At 37.8% G+C, this 22,720-nt stretch overlaps 2 protein-coding genes and 1 long non-coding RNA gene across 3 annotated transcripts; 1 reads left to right on the top strand and 2 right to left on the bottom strand.

Moving 5' to 3' along the window:
- Positions 1-107: 107 nt before the first annotated feature.
- Positions 108-7,228, bottom strand: LOC146516506 (uncharacterized). Its single transcript, XM_085164195.1, has 3 exons — positions 6,515-7,228; positions 3,408-6,434; positions 108-3,258 (listed from the first exon to the last, which is right to left on the bottom strand). The coding sequence occupies exon 3, from the start codon at positions 2,909-2,911 to the stop codon at positions 1,124-1,126; it is 1,788 nt and encodes a 595-aa protein (XP_085020321.1). The 5' UTR covers positions 2,912-3,258; positions 3,408-6,434; positions 6,515-7,228; the 3' UTR covers positions 108-1,123.
- A 3,360-nt stretch (positions 7,229-10,588) lies between these two features.
- LOC146516505 (uncharacterized) lies at positions 10,589-11,766 on the top strand. Its single transcript, XR_014874676.1, has 3 exons — positions 10,589-10,865; positions 11,282-11,345; positions 11,719-11,766. It is a non-coding gene; the product is annotated as an uncharacterized LOC146516505 (long non-coding RNA).
- A 1,492-nt stretch (positions 11,767-13,258) lies between these two features.
- LOC146516504 (CMRF35-like molecule 1) lies at positions 13,259-21,207 on the bottom strand. The gene is made up of 4 exons (XM_085163700.1): positions 20,316-21,207; positions 19,902-20,225; positions 18,228-18,347; positions 13,259-18,147 (listed from the first exon to the last, which is right to left on the bottom strand). Exons 1-4 carry the CDS (start codon positions 20,350-20,352, stop codon positions 18,095-18,097), a joined length of 534 nt encoding a protein of 177 aa, XP_085019826.1. The 5' UTR covers positions 20,353-21,207; the 3' UTR covers positions 13,259-18,094.
- Positions 21,208-22,720: the final 1,513 nt, after the last annotated feature.

The following is a 22,720-nucleotide window of genomic DNA, read 5'->3' as shown; positions in this document are numbered from 1 at the left end:
TTCTGTATTCTGTAATGGAATACATTTTAAAAGTAACCTTCCCAACACTGCAAACAACCGGCTGAGCGAAGTGCCCCCTCAGTTAAGTGGCGACCTTGGTGGGGCAACTTCCTGTTGATGATGTCTCACTAACAAAGTTGTCACATGGTGTCTCTTGGGGAGTATGACTGGGTGTTTTTCATCATATGGAAGGTCAGCTGAAGAGAGCCGTCCACCTACTCTAAGCACTCCATCCTGATCGATAAAGGGTTCAACCTCCACAGAGGACTTGCTTCGGAAATTTGTTTCCCTCTCTCCAATTGTTTCACTTCTTCCGTGAATGCTAACTGTTGAACACTTCAGATCACTCTAAATTTTGCCTGTGTTTGTGGATTTTGAGGAACTTGTTTTGAAAGCCTAGACTTGTATCTTGCCATGCTGATGAGCTTCGCCATTCCATTTATCAGAGTTTTCCATGAGGAGAACCGTTCAAATCTCTGTGGACTGAGAGGTCTATCAGTAGCCTTAGTTGTCAGGGTGCTGACTTCTGGGCGAATCTCTGCATCGTGCTGTGGTTCAACAAGGTCAAACTTACTTAATGTCACTGATGGAGATACCTGTTGTTGGGCCTGCTTTAGGAACTGAGGACCAGTGAACCAGCTTGTTTTGTGTAGGAGGCTTGCTGCAATCGGCCTTGTTGCGATGTCAGCTGGGTTGTTCTCTGTTGCAACATAATTCCACTGCGTGCATGTAGTGGACTTCCTAATTCTGGAGATTCTGTTGGACACATAGATGTAAAACCTTCGCAAAGCATTATAGATGTAGCCTAGCACAATCTTGCTGTCTGTGTAATACCTTACGGCATGCAACTCAAGGTCCATCTCCTGACAAATGAGCTCTGCCACCTCTACAGCAAGAACTGCAGCACACAGCTCCAATCGGGGGATGGTATGTGCAGGCTTGGGTGCTAGCTTGGATTTACCCATGACAAACCCGATGAAGCACTGTCCTTGTTTATCAATAGCTCGTATGTAGGCAACTGCTGCAGTAGCCATTGACGAGGCATCTGAGAAGACACAAAGCTCTTGGTACTGCATGGAGGACAGAGAAGATGGAATATAAGGCCTGGGTATGTGCAGAAGCTCTACAGGGAGTCTTTCCATGCATTCCATTGTCTTTCTTTGGCAGGTGGAAGAGGATCATCCCATTCACATGGTTCTGTGGTAAGTTCTCTGATGAGGGCTTTGCCTTGGACAGTGATGGGAGCAATAAACCCTAACGGATCATACAAGCTGTCAACTGTAGAGAGTATGCCTCGCTTAGTGAAGGGTCTTTCTTCCTTGGAAACTTGGAAGGTGAAAGAATCTGATTCAAGACTCCAGCTCAGTCCAAGGCTACGCTGAACAGGAAGAGGATCTGTCCCTAGGTCTAGGTTTTTCAGGTCCTTGGCCAGATCATCAGCTGGAAATGCATCCATTACCTTGCTACTGTTTGAGGCAATTTTGTGTAGCCGTAAATTGGACTCAGCTAACATCTTCTGTGTTCTTTGAAGAAGACTGATGGCTTCTGTTTCTGTAGGGAGTGAAGTCAGACCGTCGTCGACATAAAAGTTTCTGGTAACAAACTCCCTTGCATCTTTGCCATGCTCTGCCTCTCCTGCTTGAGCTGCTTTTCTCAGCCCATAGATCGCCACAGACGGTGAGGGGCTATTGCCAAACACATGCACTGTCATGCGGAACTCTGTCACATCTTTTGTGAGGTCATTTTCTCGGTACCAGAGAAAACGTAGGTAGTTCCGGTGATCTTCACTTACAGTAAAGCAGTAGAACATCTGTTCCACATCTGCAGTTATAGCTATAAGCTCTTTTCGAAACCGCAGTAGCACTCCAACCAAAGTGTTGTTCAAGTCTGGACCACTTAAAAGAACATCATTCAATAACACCCCCTCGTGTTTGGCGCTCGAGTCAAAAACTACCCGTATTTGTCCAGGCTTTTGCGGATGGTATACTCCAAACAATGGAAGATACCAGCACTCTTCCTCAGGCTTCAAAGCAGGTGCTAACTCTGCTTGCTGACTGTCAAACATCTTCTGCATGAACTTAACAAAGTGATCTCTCATGTCTGCCTTCCTGTCAAGACTCCGCTTGAGAGTATGCAGTCGTTTGAGAGCCTGCTGGCGGTTGTTTGGCAGTCGCAGCCTATGTGTTACAAAGGGCAGAGGCGCGACCCAACTATTAGTTTTGTCTTGGTACGTCTCGCTTTGCATGATCTTGAGGAAACGTTCATCTTCCAGTGAAGGTCCGGGTCTCTCATCGTCTTCGCTCTTGATGAACACTGTATCATCGAGGTTGTCTGTTTTGACCTCGTGATAAGTATCCATGTGGCTTTGAGTAGTGCATCTCTGCTGGACTGCTAACAACTTTTCCTTTGCATTCATACTGTTGAAGCACGGGCTGAGATATGATGGTCTCCCATTGAGCAGCACGTTAGTTTTATAGGTTCTCACAGCAGAGCTCGGCTTATGTGTGCGCCCCAAACAGACATCTCCTATGACTACCCAGCCAAGGTCGAGCCGTTGAGCAAATGGAGCATCTGCTGGTCCATTGTGTTGTTCTCTCACTTTATGCAAATTCAACACATCCCTTCCTAGGAGCAGAAGGATTTGTGCGTCTGAATTGATGGGAGGGATTTTGTGTGCAATGTCCTTCAAGTGAGGAAAATGTTGTGCAACTTCAGGAGAGGGTATCTCAGACCGGTCCTCTGGAATCATATCACATTCCAGCAATGGAGGAAGAGGTACCTTGGTGTTGCCATCAATCGACTCTATGATGAAGTGTTTGGCTCGCTTTCCACTCATTTCCATTATGCCTGAGCACGTCTTGAGTGTGTATGTCTCTGTGTTCCCGTCCACCTCGAAGATGTCAAAAAACATGGATCGTGCGAGAGATCTTGAACTCTTTGCTTACAATCTGCAGGGGTGACTGGGAGTTGCCCACTTTTCTGGGAATTTTGTTCCTCAAGCTGAACAGCTGCCTCTAAGACCTGTGCTTCAGCTGATGCAGCAGCAGCCATTTTCTTCACCTGGAGAATATGCAGCTGTGCTTGGATTTGAGCTTGTTGTTTCATAGCTTCCGCTTCTTGTTCCGCATAAGCCAACTGCGCTTGTGCAGCCTTTGCTTTGGCACGTGCCCTGAGCGCTGCAACGCTTGCTGTTGACCTGTTGGAAAGTTTTCAGCTGGAACAGTATGATCTTGTCTCCAGAGATCCAAGTGTCTCTACCTGCTGGGCTTGGTTAGCTGATGGCTCAGACATTGTGAATACAGTAGCCGCCTTGAATGGTGAAATCTGCTGAATTGTATGCCTTTTACTGTTCTGTCCTCACTAGATGTGGGCGTGATTTAGCTTATCCAGTTTGACAGACAGTGAACAGAATGAGAAGAAGAGAATGCTTTGAACTGAGATTCTTCTTTACTTCGATCTGCATCTCCAGTTTACAGGCCATGTTACTAAGGCTTCTTATACATGGTATCCCTTATCCATTTTCATTTCTCTCCTTTCTCTTTTCTTTTTGTAAAACTAAATAAACACAAAACAGATAATTACCTTCTCATTCACTGAACATACTAATTGAAACTTAAGTGACTAACTAAAACTAACTTAACCTTATGTGAACAAGCTTTTTAAATTCAAATGCAAAATAATTTTGAGTTACAGAAACACAGTCAGCTACAGTGATGAATTAGAAATAACCACAGTGAAATTTAGCATACACCCTCAGTGTGACGAAGATTTCAGATGAAGCTTTTAATACCCGGAGAATCCACTTGTCGAGGAATTTCCATAAAATTTACACAAATCTCATATATCTGCGATTAGCTCTGATTTATTCCAGACAAATCCAAACCAAGCCATCAAACAGCTGGTTGTCTGACACAACACAAAATCCATAACATCAACACAGCTGGTACAACTTCTAATGATTTACTCTCACTTTGCTCCAGCGAATTCAACCCCGAATATGTTTTATGCTTTATTTTATTCACAGTGATTAGAGATCACCCTATTCACTGCCTTTGATAGCAGTATCTGATTCATACCTCTCTTGTTTGCATTGCTCAGATCTGCCCTGTTGTTGATTATGGCTTGCTCAGTCAATGCAGCTGCTAAAGCCATTCACATTATTAGAAGAAGGCATCTACTTCAACATTTAAATGAATTCATGTATAAATTTAGGACTTCGCTTACCATATAAAAGACAGGAGATGAAAGAAATGCTGGAAAAAGTGCCAGCTCTGTTGTTGTTTTTTATTTCAAGTGGTTGCTACAGACTCTGCATTTGGAGTTACAAAGTTAAAGGCTCATAGCACCACTGTACGCATCTGCAAACAAAATATATTTATTAATAAACAAGAGCCGGTCATGAGCCGATCCAATGACCTCTTTCAATACATACACAGCATGCTTCATGACCCTCAGCCTCATTGAACTGCCACACACAGTGTTACTCTGTGGAGGAAGCATGACTGTCACTTTCCTCCACATTTGTTTACACTGAGAAACAGTTTTTCAAAATTAACTATTGAAGTTAATTTTTGCTGCGTGTCACTAGATGCACTGACATTTATCAGTGAATTACTTTGTGACTGGAAACAGTTTTTAAAATGGAAAATGAATGGATCTGAATGTTCTCTATTGGATTGAAATCTGATGACTGCGCAGGACATTTATCTACAGAGAATTTATTGCCACTTTCAGGAAAACAGTTGAGATGATACGAGCTTCGTGACATCATGCTAGAAGCAGAAATGAAATAAAAAGTGGTCATTAAAGGATAACCATTCATACAAGGCATGATGGATCCATGCTTTCCCATAGTTAACATCACATTGTGATCACAGAGCACAGCAGACATGGAGTGGAAACAATAACTTTTAATTCAGTGTATAGGCATATTATAATGAAAACAAGTGTTGCTCATAATTGGAAAATGTATTTGTCTCCAAATGTCCATAAAAAGTACAGATTATAACTTAACTTCCTGAGTTTTCTGCAAGTACAATCACATGTTTTTTCATATATTAAAGATGGCAAGAGATTAATGTAGATGCCAGTTATTATTATTCATTTGAGCCCTCCATGGGCGAATACCCTGAACCTGCCAGAGGGCTGGAGAAATAAATGGCTTTATAGACAGCAGTGAGTGTGCTGCATTTGGTTTATGTGGGTTTAAATGTTTGTAGATCTGATCTTTGTTGATGAGTAGAGACAGAAGAACTTGCAGACAGCTTGCTACAGTTGTTTGTTCTCTTGTCAGTGTCATTGTACCCACAACTGACCTATTAAAAAGTGACAAAAAAGTGTTGAGATTGTATATAAAAATCCAAAGTTTTTAATGATACAGTATGAAAGACACACACAGATTATTAGATAGATTATTAGATCAATTATAGTAAGCACACTTAACATAAATCTTCTACCATTTTTGGGGTCTATTTAACATGGCCAGCAGCCTAAGCAAAGGTGCCCAGATCTGCCTCACTCCATAGCTCTCCTGGTAGGACACCAATATGTTGGTATGATGCCTGGGTACCAAGTGAGGGAGAAAATATTAACCTCACCAACATGTCTGGTCTGTCCAGTCCTAAAATACTTCTATAAGACTTTTACTTAGAAGGAGCTCCGACAATGAGCCCCTATATATGAAACCTAAATATACTTATAGACTGGTAGAAATATGAAAGTTTATGCGCAGCCAGTTGGCTTTGCTCTGCTTAGTTTAACTGAAAGACAGAAACATGGGGTATAGGCTATCAAACAAATTTAGTCAAATTTAATCCATTAAAGACAAAAAAACAAACAAACAAACAAAAACAAGGTGCATTTTTAAGGGAGCTGTCAGCCAGACAATTTCTTTGACATGATTTGTAATACTTTTTTTAATTTTGTCGACTGGCCATTTAATGAATACTTGAGGAGTCAAGGAGGCTGTAATAGAAGTAAACTGAGATGTAAAAATGTTAGCTAGTGCCCTCCGGGTATGCTTATCTGGTAATAGAGCCAGACAAACCATTTTCTCCCATTTCCCAGTGTCTGAAAATCTCAGACAACCACCTCCTGTTTTGCCATTATATTTAAGAGAAGGACATGAAAGTGGTTTTGGTACAGAGTTGGGATTGTATAACTCTCATGATTTACTTTTCAATATAATTCTGTAATTCTACCCAGAAAGTTTTTTTTTATATATAACTTTTTTATATTCCTGTTTCCTGACAGGTGTCAGGGTGTTTTCCATTTTCTAATTCATACCTCACTTTCATTTGAATTTCTGGTGTCTGCTTTGTTGGTGTAAACCTGTAGTTTATTGTTTGATGTTCTTCTGGATTTCTTGAAGCGTACTGCCATCATCAAGACAGAGATCAGAATAACACCCCCAACTGCAGCACAAATGATGTTGCCTGATGTATTAAAAAGAAATCTTGAATCATGAAGCCTTTATACAACTTTTTCTTCTTATAATATCAGACAGAACTTATACCTGTTGTGGACTGCTTCAAGGTGGGATTCGGATATGGCAATGTAGGAGAAATATCAGTCTCATTTTCAACAGCTGTGTAAGAAGGAGTGGTAGAAGAGTTATTTAGAGTAATGATAAGTTCTGTAAAAATAATACAAATGAAATCATTAAAATGCTAAAGTTTGTCAAAAGTATTATCTGCTTAGTATACTTTGATATCGAAGTATGCAAGGAAAAAAAAAGTGCACAAAAATGTTTTCTCAGTTATTTTTTTTCCTATTTGGATTAGAGTATTGTTGGATACTTTTGTTTGGGGTTTTCTTTCTGGTACAACTTGTGATGTTTGCTCGCTTCAACATGAAATTCAAAAATAAAGTAGCATTCTCTTCTTTTTTCACTAAATTTCATTTAAAAAACATTTACATTTTCATGTCAGTAGTTCTTTTTTTGCAATATAATGTTTTTCTAAGTGTTGTCATGGTTCTGGGTCATTTTGACCCAGTGTTTTTGAGTTGCTGTGTTTTGGTGTTATTTTGTATTGTATGTGGTTTATGTTTTAGGTACCTCCGGTTTTTTAAATATTTTAATTATCCTTTCATATATTAAATACTTGAAAAGTATTTAACATGCGGAAAAAAATCACAGCATTTATGTTCAGAGTTTGTAACAATGTTGTTTGTAATATATTTTTGCTAGTAAGAAATGAGTATGTAAAACTTTACCAACCTTGAGATACAGCTATAGAATTCACTGTAGTGATGAATTTTTAATCAAGCTAAAAGAAATAGGATTATACACTTACATTTCATTACTGTGAGCTGTACATCAATGTATGAGTCCAAACCAGGCCTGTCTACTCCACACCGGTATTTCTGTGAGTCTGACAGCTGGAGATGACTGAAGGTCACAGAGAAAGATCCATTCCCAGAGTCCACCAAAGTTATCCTCCCTGATTCTGCTGTTCTGCCAGATTCTACAGTAACCAGTATGTCTTCCATGCTTCGGCATGGATCTTTGCAAAAATACTTATGGTTTTTCCATGCAAGTGTGTGCGAGCATTGGAAGGAGACATTTCTCCCCTCGAATCCCTCTACTTTAATTATGACTCCTTCTGTTAGTTCAACTAAAACAAATGACATTACAGGAAATAAGGCATCAAATTGAACATTTAAATGAATTAATGTATACATTTTAGGCAGTCACTTACCATATAAAAAACAGGAGAAGAAAAAAATGCTCTTCATTATGCCTGATAAAGTGCCAGCTCTGTAGATCCTTCTCATTCTAAGTGGTTGTTACAGGCTCTGCAGCCTAAAAGTTAAACACTTGTACCACAAATGGAGAACAGATCCAATCCTGCAGGCTAAAATATCAGATGCATTCTGTTTACGCAAACTGATCTCACTCTTGAAGGTTTGGGGGCAGACATCAAGGGAGGAGCAGGTCCTATAGTCTCTGTCAATCTGACATGTACACAACGTCCTTCATGACCCTCCACCTCCTTTAACTGTTACACAGTTTCTTTGTGGTAGTAGCATGAATGCCATTTTCCTTCACATTTGTTTATACATTAGAAAAAATAGGATTTGCCAAAATAACTATCAAAGTTCATTTTTATTCTATGTCATTAGATGCGCTGACAGCTATCAATGGAGGGAATTTTGGCAGATTCTGTGTAATTGCTGGACTGCACATCTTTCCCTTCTCCAGACTAACATTTCCAAGTAAAGATCAAACTTTGATTCTATAGATCTCTAATTTATAAAAATATATTAGTCATATATTTTTCACAAATTGGAAAGCACCTGATTTTATAGAGTATAATTTTTGTTATCATTTGTCTATATTTGACCCATTATATAGAAGAATTATAGCTGTACCTCCACATCCCCAATACGTTCTGTTGAACTGATATTTGGTGACTGTAGTGACCATTCAATAAAGAGAATTTATATTCAAGAAATATTTCTGGTTGACTTCATGTGACCAGAGATGTTATGTCACAAATGTGTTTATACTGCTTTTCTCTGACTTTATCACTGTCCTCAACACATCATGTGTACAGTATACAAATACTATAGATGTAGTCAAAGAGCATACTGTACTAAAATATTTTTGTTAAAGTCTCAAAGCAGAGCCACTTCAAAAACTGAAAATGTTTTATTGTCACCATTTCAAGTATTCTTACATACTTATATTTGCTTATTATCTGCTTAGGAATAATGCAACAAAACTGACCTAATATCATAGCAATAGCAGTTATATGCAGTTATTGCTATGTCTATGCAAATAAAATACAACTCTATAAAGGTAATTCCACTCTTCTATTTGCTTCCTGTATAATAACCAGAGACAAAGGTGATGCCCAGTTTCTTCCACAGAGCAGGCTGTTACATTCAGTCTTTGACTTTTATACACGCCTGCTGTATGTATAACAACAAGCAACACACAAGTGTGAATTAAATGGGTGAGAAGTCTTCAAAATGGTTCAAATGTGACCTAAAGCCATCAGAATAAAGAGTGCAAAGGTGGAACCATAGTACATGTGTGCAGTGCTTACTGGGACACTACTTTGAACTTTGTAATGGCAAAAGTTGTGGCAAATGTTCTCCTTTGCAGGTTTAAAATTAATAGTGTGTGTGTGTGTGTGTGTGTGTGTGTGTGTGTGTGTGTGTGTGTGTGTGTGTGTGTGTGTGTGTGTGTGTGTGTGTGTGTGTGTGTGAACACCTTACAAAAAGTAACAGTAACAAGCCCTTTAGTTGCGAAACTAGCCCGAATCATTACCCTCCACCCGTCCCATCACCCATAAGCATGCTATTTTGGTTTTGACAGAGAGACACTCTAAGCATCAGACTTCAGCTTAAGACCTGTAATACAAAGGTGGCTTTAATGTTTGCCCGCACAACACTGAATTTTATGGGCATGATACAGTTTCTGCATCTGCCTAGGTCCACTTGTTTCAGAGTAATGGGAATTTCATCACCAGACAGTGAACTAAGGCTTTGCACAAACATCTGTGTACCTGTCATTGTTTTGTGACCACGTGGCGTCATCAGTGAAGACACTACTACAATGTGACAACTAGACATGGTTACTTCAACTTCGACTTCAAAGCACTATGACAGGAGTGACACCTCATTTGTCATGTCTGCAGCTGCCTGTGCAGTGTAATCCACACTTAAGTACATCAGTAAACTTTTCTTTATTCTCCAAACCAAAATCATATTTACTGGATTTTGTTTCACTCCAAAATTTTGTTTCACTCCCTACCTGCAGTAGTACCATGTCTCACTAATGGAGTCCTGCCCCACCGTTTGAGAACCACTAGCTTACAGGGTGGTCTTAAAGAGAGAAGTGATGTTTGAGATGAACTGGGGGACTGCTCCAAGATCCAGCGGATGCTGTGGGCATCAGATATCAATTCAGGAAAAGTGAGAGGACACTGACATCAGACTTAATTTCAGTCAAAGGATGCTATCATTGGGATGAATTTAAAAAAAAAACAAAACAGTACATGTATATATATGATATGTATATAAGCTACATATCATTCGTTTATTACATGAACACTTGACTAGCATAGAATTGCATAGAATAGAATAGAATAGAATAGAATAGAATAGAATAGAATAGATCTTCATTGTGAACTACACATCACTGTGATATTATATTATTTCACAGGTTGATAGTAATTAGTTTAATTTGGGTTACTGATATCAGTGTGCAGTGGTGTCAGCTATGGCATCAAGGAAGAAGCAAAATCCAAGTCTTTAGCATAATGAATTGTATACACACTTTATAGTAAAGATATAATTCACTCTCGTTTTCACAAGTTCTCACTAACTGTGAAGACACAGACTGTTCGGTATTTACATGCTGACATGCAACCACAACAGCACATGCTCATGAACACAGGCACAAAGTGACACAATGCTTACTAACGCTTCCCAAGAACTTAACCAGAAGTATTAACCTCATGAAGTAACATTTTACACTTTTAACTCTGAGCAGAGAAGCTTTAAAACGTGTACTTGAATGCAACAGAAGTTTAATTTACACAAACACATATAGCCACAGACATGCACTGAAAAAAAGGCCCTGGCCATCTCTTGGATTTATGTAAGCATCTTGCATGTATTTAACACAATTGCCTCATGTTTTAAAGATAAATGTAACTGTATAGTGTAAAAACTACATGATATGCAGAAAGGGTGTATTAAATTGTTCATATCATGTTCAGGTGAAGTAAGTCAATAAGATAGCAACATTAAATCTCGTGAAACCACGCGTGATTTCATCTCGCGGGCTTTGGATCGTGGTTCAAAAAAGGCATCCATCTCAGTCAAGTCGAGCAGCCAACTCTACGTTTTTGGTATGTCTTGATTTTTTGAATTAATATTTACCATATTTCAGCCAAATGTAGTTAAACGTCTAGAGTGTCGCCATGTAACATGCTAAAAAAGAGCTGTTAGCTTATTTGCTGTTTTATCTGTTGTCAAAGAATTGGCGCTTTTTCATTTGAATTTGTCTTTGGCACAAGAGCCGTTATATCACATTAAACCTAATTATGAGGCACTCATAACATAATTTGGTTTTCTGTGTGAATAGATTTGCCAACTGACTCTTCAGTTACATTGTGTATTTACTGCACTGTGGTGTTAGTGAGATTTTGGACATTGAACAGCTTTAGCTAATATCATTAGCAGCATTATGCTAGCTTACATCCCTACCCCTCCTGCCCTCACCTGCTGTGCTTTGGTTTTTGTTTTTTTTTTGCTGCACATTGAGAGACGACCTCTATTCTGCATTTCACCAGGAGTCAGCTGATGGATTGTGGGTTCAAGGTGTTATGGTAAGAAAGTATATTCTATTTTCGCTTAAGGTTTCTGTAACTTAATTATAATAGGTTTTTTATAATTATTAGGTGCATGCATACTCAAATAGACCACCCTATTAATACAACTGAGAAATCCAAAATCTGCCATAGGTTTAACTTATACCTGTATGTATTGTCAGAAAGGTGATTACTGGACTCAAATTAATGCACACTTGAACTAAAATGAGGTTGTAACTTGTGGGTTGTTGGGTTGCAAATCAGAAACAAACATCTTTGGATTTTTTTAATCCCATAAGATCTGGAAACACAGTTTTTATTCAACAAAACATTACTGATTAACCAAGCACAGTGCCTGCTGTTATTTCAAAATAATTTTATGTCATTTCAGATAAAATGCAGCATTCCAGTGCATCCCAAACATGCCTTTACAGTCAAGTAGGGCTGGGTATCGTCACTGATTTCTAGAATCGATTCAATTCCGATTCACAAGGTCCCGAATCGATTCGATCCACGATTCGATTTAATTCGATTCGATTCGATTCAATTCGATTCAATTCGATTCAATTCGATTTGAATCTGGGAAATTTTGACAGTCAGAAATATTATAATTCAGATCAGTACATTTACATATTTTTGTATCAATAAAAAGGAAACTGACACTTTCCAGACTTTATCAAAGGTGTGAGCATCAAGCAGATGCCTTTGTGTCAAAGTAGCTGAAGATAAAACACAGAAAAACATGAAGGTGATTTTCCTGGCCTGGGATTTAATAAAAATATTCTGCAGTACATCAAAAACGAAAGAAAACCATTAATCAACACATGAACATCACCTCTTAAGTTACAGCGGTTTTATTAGAGACACAGTGTTTTGCATTTTGCATAATTTTAAAAAGTTGAAATTTGTTCAATATTGAACGGCAGAAATTAGGTTTTCTTTTCGGAAGTATGTAAAACGAAAAAAAAACGTCGGCTGACAGCGCTGTAAACAACGGTAGACTTGTGCGTAACAAGCAAGCGAATAATGCAGAAAACAGACAGACAGGGAGAGACAGAGAGAGAGAGCTGTGCAAGAAGTGTGATTTTAACGTGGTGGAAGCAAAACAGCAAAAGTAAGAGGGAATTCATGACGATGTTTATGTGAAGCGTAGTTTGGATCTTCTTTTGCTGCTGGTTCGGTCAGTATTGAGAGAGATAAAACTAACAGCTTTATGATCAGCGCAAAAAGGGCGTAAACACACAGCGCCGACCCGCGGATCAGAATCAGCGAGCTGTCGGCTTTCAGCCCCGACCGTCAGCTGAGAAAGGCGACATCTCACTGATTCTGATCCGTCGGCAGGTCCGCACTGTGTGTTTACATCTTTGTGCAGAATCCGTGTTCCTGCTCTCATTTACTGTCTTAGCTGTTTGGTGGTTGTTGAAATTTTGTGAGATTTCACCAGAGATTCTGGCATTTCGGGCAAAATAAATTTATATTAAAAAATCGATTCAGGATTTTAATGAATCGATTTTACGTTATCCAAGCCAGAATCGATTTTAATCGATAAATCGATTATAAAAACCCACCCCTACAGTCAAGGTTTCTGACAGAGCTGAGTTTCTCTCTGACAGTCTGCTGAAAGTGTTTGCAAAGTGATCGGGGGAACAGGGCACAAAGCTAAAGGATGTAGCTGCCATGATGACAGTAAGAACTTTAAAATTCTTTAACTACAAAGTGTATATGTATTGCATTAGGTCAGTAAAAGAATTTTATGCTGCATCCATTGAAACAGTCAACTATTACCTGTGAGTACAGATTCCACTGAAAGGATGCCATAATTTTCGTCATGCATTTACTGAGAAAAATTTATCTTTTTTTAAAAATATATGTTCTAGAAACTATATATCCATAAAGTTGATGTCGAACAGGAATTTTTGATATATAACTTTAAATTTGTCATTCTAGTGAACAAAGGAAAATCCCACCAATATTTACATTAGCTTTTGTTTGAAAAAAAAAAAATGACCAACTGACCAACAGCTAACCAAATTGTGGGGCTGAAAGTCTAAATTCTAACATCTTCTGAGTGACATAACCTGGATTTCTGATGGGCTGGTGTCTTTCTAACAAAAACTAATGTAAAGCATTTGAAATTATTATGTTTTTCACTCTCTCTTAGAAACTCTGTTAGACCATGAATGGCAGCATGGCAGGCCACTCTTTGGCTATAGCTATTTACTATGTTGCTTTCATTGGTTTAAATTACTCTAACATTAGAACTGGTAGATTCAAAAGAGATGAGTTTAAAAAGGAATCTTAAAAAAATGTTTTGTGTTTAACCAGGACTTGACTGAGGCCACTGCACAGATTGAGAAAACCACAATGAACATCTGTCTCCAGAGGATGCGCCAGGCAATGACTTTTCTGATGTTGGCATCATCATCGAGGGTATAGTAGTTCTTCAAGATCTGGATAACGTGACCTTTGCAGTAGCCATGCTTTTTGGACCTTTTTTATTCCTTCAATATAAGTTACCCATCACAGCTCTGCTACACTTTTGAGGTGATTCAAAGGGTGGTAATGGAGTTGGATGCAACTCAGCTCTCAAGAAAAGCTCACAACTAAGACAAAACTGCTCCTGCAAGGAAAGCTCACTGTTATGCATGCAAGGTGATCAGCTCTAGGTGAGAGGACATTTAAATCTCACACTTGTTCTGCTGCATTTTTGAAGCTCAATTCCAGGAACAGATCGCAGGGTTCATTGTTATATACTCTGCAACTGCCATGAGGACGAGCCGTTTTTTTTGTTGTTGTCTGTTTTTCCTTTTGCTCTGTACAAGTTCTCTGTTTGTCTGTTTGGCAGCATTTTTAAATTTCTCTTTGTATTTTTTCTTTCTTTTACTAGTGAAGAGATGTAGTGTAAACAGTTATACAGTCTAAATATCCCATATGGGTCGTGTGAAATGGTATTTTCAGTTTCATTCAGTTGAAGTAAAGAATGTTGAATATTTCTAAGTGTGCTGTTTTGAACCAAGATGTCACAGTATGATCAGTGCTGTAATTTTTGACAGTCACTGTATCAATGTTATTTTTGAGTCTCTTGAATAAAGTTTTTGACCTGCAAGTGCTAATTTCTTTAGTTATTGGGGTAAAATGGGTAATGTTAATAGGAAGGTGTTTGCCAATTCAGTAACCTAATTTAATGTTAATGGAAACTAACATTACCTCAAATTGTTTAGTTATAATTGTTGTTTAACTGAATCTTGACGTCAGAGGCCTTAAATAGAATGTTTTGTATTGTCCTGTAACATTTTTAAAAGAGTCTAATTTCTTTGCTGTGATTGATTCCAGAGAACACGGAAGAACTGACATTATTTAACTGTTGATTTATATAGATTCAGTGGAGGAGTAATGTCAGTTTAATTCTTTACCTACTGTCAATGCAGTGAAATTGGACATTTTGTTTTGAAAGGTTACTGGTGGATGCCAGCAACCATCTTGGAAGAGAACAATACAATCTGTTATAAGGCCTCCATTTGAAAATTGTGTATTTGATACTAGAATATAATAGCAAAATGTAATTTGAAGATAACATGTAGTATTTAAGTGACCAAGTAGTATTGGGTAAAAGTTATTGAATGGTGTTGGGATAAAGTGAAAAAATTGTGAAGGATTAAAATATTCCATGAGCTCAAATTACTTCATCAAAACATGTTTAAGTCACATTTTATCAACACAAATTGCACAGGTTTATTGAACATGAATAAATTGTGTTAATTTAACTCAATTGTTTAAGTTGCTGCCAAAGCAAAACATCTGTGTGCAACAAATGTCCACCATTGAATTAAGTAAATCCAACAACATATTTTTTTCAGTGTGAAATGGAAACATTAACAGTATGACTTACTGTACAAGTTAAATAATGATGACAATGAGGGTTGCTCATTTATTATTTATGGACTTGTCCATGAATGTCCATAAAAACTAATATCTTTAAGGTGAACTCTCCTTTATTTCTGATAAATCTAAACCAAACCAAAGTGATCTGGGCTTTTTTTCAGTGGATCTACAAGGGACTCTGTGGGATTACTTTGAAAAAGTAATTATATTTATTAGTTACTTCTTCAAAAAAGTAACTGAGTTAGTAACTGAGTTACCAGATTCTAAAAGTAATTAATTACTTGAAAAGTAACTATTGCGTTACTTTAAAAAAAAGTAGTTTAAGTCTCTGGGGTCCAGGGTTTAATTGGCCATTTTAACCACTTTTGATTTTACCTCGACAGTTCACCTTTAAAACTATTTACTTTGCCTTGTTTGGTATCATCCTTTTCAGCACAACCTCACGTGTCTGAATTTACAGTTATGTTTTCATTTTGATATACCGTATTAACACAATTGATCTAAAATCAGACAAAAACAACAAATCCGAGTAGAAAAAGTGATCTCCAAACATGCTAAACATCACAAATCTCTCACATCTCAAAACTCGCTCTCTTTTTCTGCTCTTTCTCGCTCTCTCTCTCTCTCTCTCTCGCCATCACTCCTAAAACTTCCCCTCTTCCCTAAACAACCAAATGTCATGTCGCCATATCATTTTTGATTGGTCGACATGGTGCATTTTTCCACCAACACGAGCGGGCGTTTTTTTTGTTTTGTTTTTTTTTGTTCATAAGCAGAGAGTGCTTGCTCGCGCTGTCCTTAGACAGCATGATGAAAATATTGAGAAAAAAATGTTGCGTATATTTTGTTTATCATGACTCTGGTTTTACGGGGCCTATCAACACAATTTAAAAACTGGTATATATCACCTTGTTGCTTTGTCATTTTGAAGTCGTCATGTGACTGGCTTACCATGACTACTACTTTATTCTTCCTCAGTCAAACAGCAGCACTCATGCGATTGTTTTCCCCCTAGCTCAAGGGGGGCAAAAGCGATTTGTCTACCAGAAAGTGATTGCCGTCCACGGGAACGCGCACAGCTGCTTAAAGCTGTAGCGCCCAAATTACTTACAGATACTTCCGTGCAACTGATATAAGGTGCGGTAAGCTGAACACAGCTTCAACCCTCTGTTTGTTGAAAAATAGTAACGCAGTAACGCCGTTACTTCTAACGCCGTTATTCCCATCACTGCTGGAGACACTGTTTGAGTACCACGATCTGTTCTTTCATGCATTATGTTTGGCAAAGTATTAATGTGGATTGCAGAGTCATTATCATAGTCATTTTGTTCCCCTGTGGGTGAATATCCTGAACATTCAGGAAGATTGGGGGGAAGAGATGTTTTCATAGATATGAAGGTGTACACTTGCTGGGGGATCAGATGTTGGTAGATCCTGTCTTTGTTGGTGAGTAGGTACATAAGAACTCTTAGGTGACTTTTTCCTACACTTTGTCCTCTTCTTATTGTGATCATAACCACAGCTGACCTGTTGGTAAGTGAAAAGAAACAACAAATTAGCACGTTCTTATGGGACTTGCATTTATTGGGTGTTTGTACTGCCATTATTGGAAAATCAGGAGAAAATCTGGAGAATGGTGGCTCTGGGAGATTTTCGAGAGGGGCACTGACATGTGGGATTCTCCTAGAAAAATCAGGAGGGTTGGCATGTATGAGTGCATGTACCAGGGCATCCAGGCCATCAACTACAGGAAGGCAACACCTGCCTGCGACGGTGACGCCTCTGTACCAGATACGCTGAACTACTTGTATGCACGGTTTGATGCTCAGAATGACTTGCTTGTGCTGCCTTCTGGCAAGAGGTACGGGAGCATTCGGGCCCTCACTGTCAGACTGCAAAACAGTTTCTTCCCCCAAGCCATCAAACTCCTGAACACTCAGTGACTGGGCTGATACACACACATACACACACACGCATGCCTTCATACACGTCACTACCAACCACTTATCTGCACGATCTCATACACACACACACGCACACCTTCATATATCACTTACATTTTGCACATCGCTCAGTCTTTTGCACATTCTATTGCACTGTTGGGTCTGCACCGTCTTGTATCGGTATCGTTCTGTTTTTTTCTGGTGTTGCACTGCTTTTGTTTTGTTTTATTGCAATTTTGCGCATTGCGCTTTATGCAGTCCGGTGATTGACAATAAACTCACTGGATCATGACTTTGAGTTAACTTAGCTCAGCTTAACTCAGTTGCGCCTCGATAGGCTATCAAACAAGCTCTGAATTTGATCCAAAAGTTTTTTGACGAGGGTTTTCAGGCAGAGGATTTCTTTGAATACTTGAGGAGTTAACAAGACTCTACTACAAATAAAACTGAGATGTAAAATTGTTAAACAGTGCCTATCTATGATACTATTAGACATACTTGGTTTTGCTGCAGGTAGAGCAAAACTTCTACCAGTTTTCAGTGTATTTAAAATTCTCAGTTGAATGCCATGAGAGTGGTAGTGGTAACTTTTTATCTAATGGTATATTAGTCATTCTGAATCCAGACAGTGTAATGTCTGTTGATACACACACACTTCCTGTAAATTCAGCTTTTTGTTTATGTAATACAAGCACAGCTTTCAGATTGACGTACATTTTTTGAGTTTATACCTTTCTTTTGTTTGCATTGGTGAAGTTTGCACTGTTGCAGTACTCATGTTGTTTAAGTTTTGAGGTTTTTCTGGACTTCCTGCAGCATACTGCCAGAAGCAGGATAACAATCAGACCAACACCACCAACAGTAGCACACACGATGGTGCCTGATGAAAACAAGAACATTTCAGGTCTTGTTCATGCAAACACTTTAAATGATATTATCAAACTAAGCTTTACCTGTTTTGATGTTAGGTCCTTCTTCTGCTGTGAAGTTTAGGGCTGTAGGACAGAATGGAATATTGTGTCATATAAAGTTATCTGTTATTCATATGAATAAGGATTTATAAATATATTTATACCTGTTGAGAGTTTAGTAGGCTCTGTGGTGTCTATTCCTGTCTTTAAATGTGTTGTGTTGGTATTCTGATATGTCCTTGTGGAAGACACATCAGGTACGACTGTTGTCACAATTTTAACAGCTGTACAAGAAGGAATGGTGTAAGAGGCATTTAGACAATTGGTACTTTTATTTTTGTAAAAATATTTAGAGGCCCACTTCTGGAAATGTATGGTATGTAAAACTTAAATAAATGTAATAATTGTAAATGAAAATAATTGTAAAATGCAAAAAAAAAAAAAAAAAAAATGAATCCAATGATTTTCAAATCTTACGAACTCACATTTTATTTACAATAGAACACAAAACATCTCTCAGTCTGGAAAACTAAGTAGTTATAAAAAATTAAATAGCTGGAGGAATGTTTTGCAGATAATTAAGTTAGTTAGCAACACATCTGCAACATGACAGTGTATAAAAAGAGTATTTTAGAGAAGTAATGGAAGCAGAGGTTATCTAAAAAAAAAAAAATAATGTCCACAAATTGTGGAACACTTTCAAACTAGAGTTCCTCAATGTTAAACATCATTAAGAGATATAACGAATCTAAAAATAAATCTCTGTGGGCAAGAGAGCCTGAAAATCAACAATTGATGTCCCTGATGGCTGGGTGCTCAAATGGCACTGCATTTAAAGCAGCTAATATTCTGTCAGGCAAATCAGTACACAGGCTCAGGATCACTTTTATAAGTAATTGTCTCTGAACACAGTTCACTATGCCATCCAGAAATGTAGGTTCAAGCTCTATCATGGAAAGATGCCATATACTTTATGAAGATAATTCAGAAAAACATTGTCTTCTCTGGGCCAAACCTCATTTAAAATGGCCTGAAGTTAAATATTATGTGATATGAAATGCATATACTGTACAGGCTTTAGGGAAACAAATGCACCCATCTAGATAACGTTTTGTTTTTTTACTTTTACGTTTTGCTTCTTTTACTAATAATATCTTAAATTACATACTGCTGACGCTGCTAAAATTTATAATGTTAACAACGTTAGTTATGTCACAGTGTGTTATGGGCCACATTAAGGAGTAACATGGTATGACAACGTAAGGTAATAAGTAGTGCGACAAATTACTTTCTTCAAGGAGTAATTAAGTAACATATGGCATTAGTACATTACTGTATTCAATAACAACCCCAACAATGTTCAGAATTTAGTCATTTTGTCCAGAGAGCCCCACCAAAGTGTGTAATGCCTTTTTCAAGAGATGATTTATGGATTTAAAAAATAATTTTTAATCCACTATAATAAGTTAGAAAAGCTGCATTTTTCAAAATACTCTAATATGTTTTACCTAAAAAGATTTGAGAGAATAATAGAATAAAGAGGAAAATACAAAATAATAGAAATTTCAGAGCTAAAAGAAGTTGTAAGTCTTGTGAGCTCCAGTCAAACCAAAAGACAAAAAAAGTGAACCAAAGGATTATGAAAAATTTCAAATTAATAATTAGTATATTATTTTATACCGTCTATCTGTAACATAACTTCAGCAGTGGTAAGATACTTGTAGGGTAAATTTAAATTTAAATGTATTCCTCTTCTAGTGAAATATGAATGTGTAAACTTTACAGAACTTAAGCGTATTCATGCATTTTATTTAAAACTGATTGTATAATACACATACCTTTCTTTACTGTTAGCTGTACCTTAACATATGTGTCAAAACCAGGCCTGTCCACTGCACACCAGTATTTCTGTGAGTCTGACAGCTGGAGATTGCTGAAGGTCACAGTGAAGGATCCATCCCCGGAGTCCACCAGAGCAATCCTCCCTGACTCTGCTCTTCTGCCAGGTTCTACAGTAAGTAGTATGTCTCCTTTGTCTTTACATGGATCTTTGCAGAAATACTTGTTGTTGCTCCCTGCGAGTCTGTGTGAGCACTGGAAGGAGACACTTCTCCCCTCGAATTCCTCTAAATTGATTATGGTTCCATCAGTAAGCATACCTGCTAAAATTGAAAGCATTGAATGCAGAATTAAATGCACTGAAATTACCATTTAAATATAGCTTAAAGTGGTAAAATTGTAAAGTCGCTTACCATATAAAAGACAACAGAGGAATGAATTGATCTTCATTGTGGCTGAAAAGTAACATCTATGTTGGGTTTTTCTTATTTTTCTTTCTTATTCTAAGTGGTTTCTTCTTGTCAAATATATCCAAATGATCTACTGTTGTCCGAATTTGCCACAATCATGATAAAAGTAAACGTGTTGACAGGTACTTTCACAGTTTGCTATATAATTACATAACAGGGAAACCCCAGTGCAGACAGATGTGATTGGTGAATGGTGGAAGACAGACTTGCTTCTGCAGTCAAATCAGGTTTGCTCTCATTCTAACTTTCAAAGGTGTGTGGGCATAAAAAGGAGGAAACAGCACCAACACAGCCTCCTTTGTGACAGCCTCTTTTAACTGTGTCACCAACACTGGCTCACAACATTAGTGCTGTTTTATGTCACATCTGTTTATATTTAGACTTAGACTTTATACTTAGATTGCTCTAAAGCAGTCTGCAGTAAAAGAAAGGACAGAAGCTCCACCTACGTGCTACTTAAACGTTGGCGACGGACAAACAAACAAACACATACAATATGATTTAAAAGCTGAACAATTACTAATCATAAAAAAGAACAAAGCTGACTTTTACAATATCAAAGCACCAAATCACAACAACAGTCACATCAAGGCACTTTATATTGTAAGGCAAAGACTCTACAATAATACAGCCCCAACAATCAGATAACCCCCATCAGGAAGTACTTTGGCAATAGGGGGAAGGAAAAGGAAGAAACCTCCAGCAGAGCCAGGCTCAGGAGAGGGTGTCTGTGTCTCTACCATTCTTCCCTATTAAAACTGATTTTTTTTTTTTCTTTAATTGCACTGCTTTCACAAACAGCAAATACTGACGTTTTCATTAGTACAGCTGAAGTTTTCAGTAGCACGGCTATATTTTTAATATTTTTAGTTTCTATCTCAAATTGCTGAGACAAAAACTGACAGGCCAAGAGTTGGCAGGCATAGAGAAATCTATGTAGGACATCTTTTTCATGAGAAAGTCATTGTGTTTTAGAGTTGTGGTTTTGAGGCTTAAAAACTGCCTCTGACTTCTATCACTAAGAACATCCTTCCTGTAAAGTAAGTGGCAATGAGTAACTAAGACTTTCCAGCAGACATGTATATGTGTACATGTATACAAACACATGTCTGACAGATGATACAGTCACAGAGCATAATAAAATAATTTCCTATATAAAAAAACAAAAGAAGTCAAAGCAAAATTTCTTTGAGAAACTGAAAAAATGTTTTCATATCATCATAGCAATTTTCTGTCTCCTTATCAATAATCCAGTTACAAAATGACGTACAACATTCACACATTAGCACTGTTATTTTTTTTCTATGCAGATAAGTTTGAACACAACTGTGTAAAAATCACCTCAGTCTTCTATTCACTTTCTATTTAATTATACATTGCTATACTATACCAAATATAACTATACGTTGTACAGACATAGCTTGCAACAAATGTCGCACAAGTATAATTTTTGGTGACGGCACTGGCATCTTGCAAGGGTTATGTCATAGGCTCTGTGTAGATTTATTGTGGAAGGATAAATTAAGCTTTATTATAACACTGCTTTGAAATTTATGAAAATAAATGGTGGTGGTCAGAGGGCCCGGTGGCGCCAGTGTCCGGCAGCCTTGCCTCTGTCAGTGCGCCCCAGGGCAGCTGTGGCTACAATGTAGCTTGCCATCACCAGTGTGTGAGTGTGTGTGTGAATGGGTGGATGACTGAATGTAGTGTAAAGCGCTTTGGGGTCCTTAGGGACTAAGTAAAGCGCTATACAAATACAGGCCATTTACCAATAATCTTAGTAACAAATGTTATTGTTTTCGTTTTTACAAATAAATCCTGTAAACTGTTTTTTATGCAGTTCTTTCTAATGCCTGTGTCTTTTTTATAATATAAAAAATTATCAAATACAAAAATGTGGAAAAGTATGAATTATATGGAGAATTATATTCAAATAGTTTCATAAAACACAAAGAAGAAAAGAAATTCTCAGGACAGGAAGAAACTAAAGTGTTTTTTTGTCAAGAATTTGAAGATCCAGTACATGGTAATGGCACCATATTCAGAGATGTTGTTAGCTCCAGAGCAACCTCTGCTTCAAAAGCCTGCAGCCCCACTGCAGCCAGAGCAGATGCAACATCTGCTTTTTGTTCATCCTAGGATAAATCATAAATAATACTAGTTTGACCTCAACCTTAACTCTCAAAACAGACATTGGCAAAACAGACATTGGCAAAACAGACATTAATCATTTTAAATGATTAAACGTAAGAATGGGACACTCACATAACCCTTGCTATTTTGAGCTCTTTTTGGACCTTCAGAAACTAGTGATATGATTCGATCGAGTGGTAAAAACAATGACCCAG

The sequence above is a fragment of the Neolamprologus multifasciatus genome, chromosome 6 (assembly GCF_963576455.1).
Source record: "Neolamprologus multifasciatus chromosome 6, fNeoMul1.2, whole genome shotgun sequence".
Taxonomy (NCBI): domain Eukaryota; kingdom Metazoa; phylum Chordata; class Actinopteri; order Cichliformes; family Cichlidae; genus Neolamprologus; species Neolamprologus multifasciatus.
Note: the sequence above shows the minus strand (reverse complement) of the source record. Positions and strands in the feature narration are given on the sequence as shown.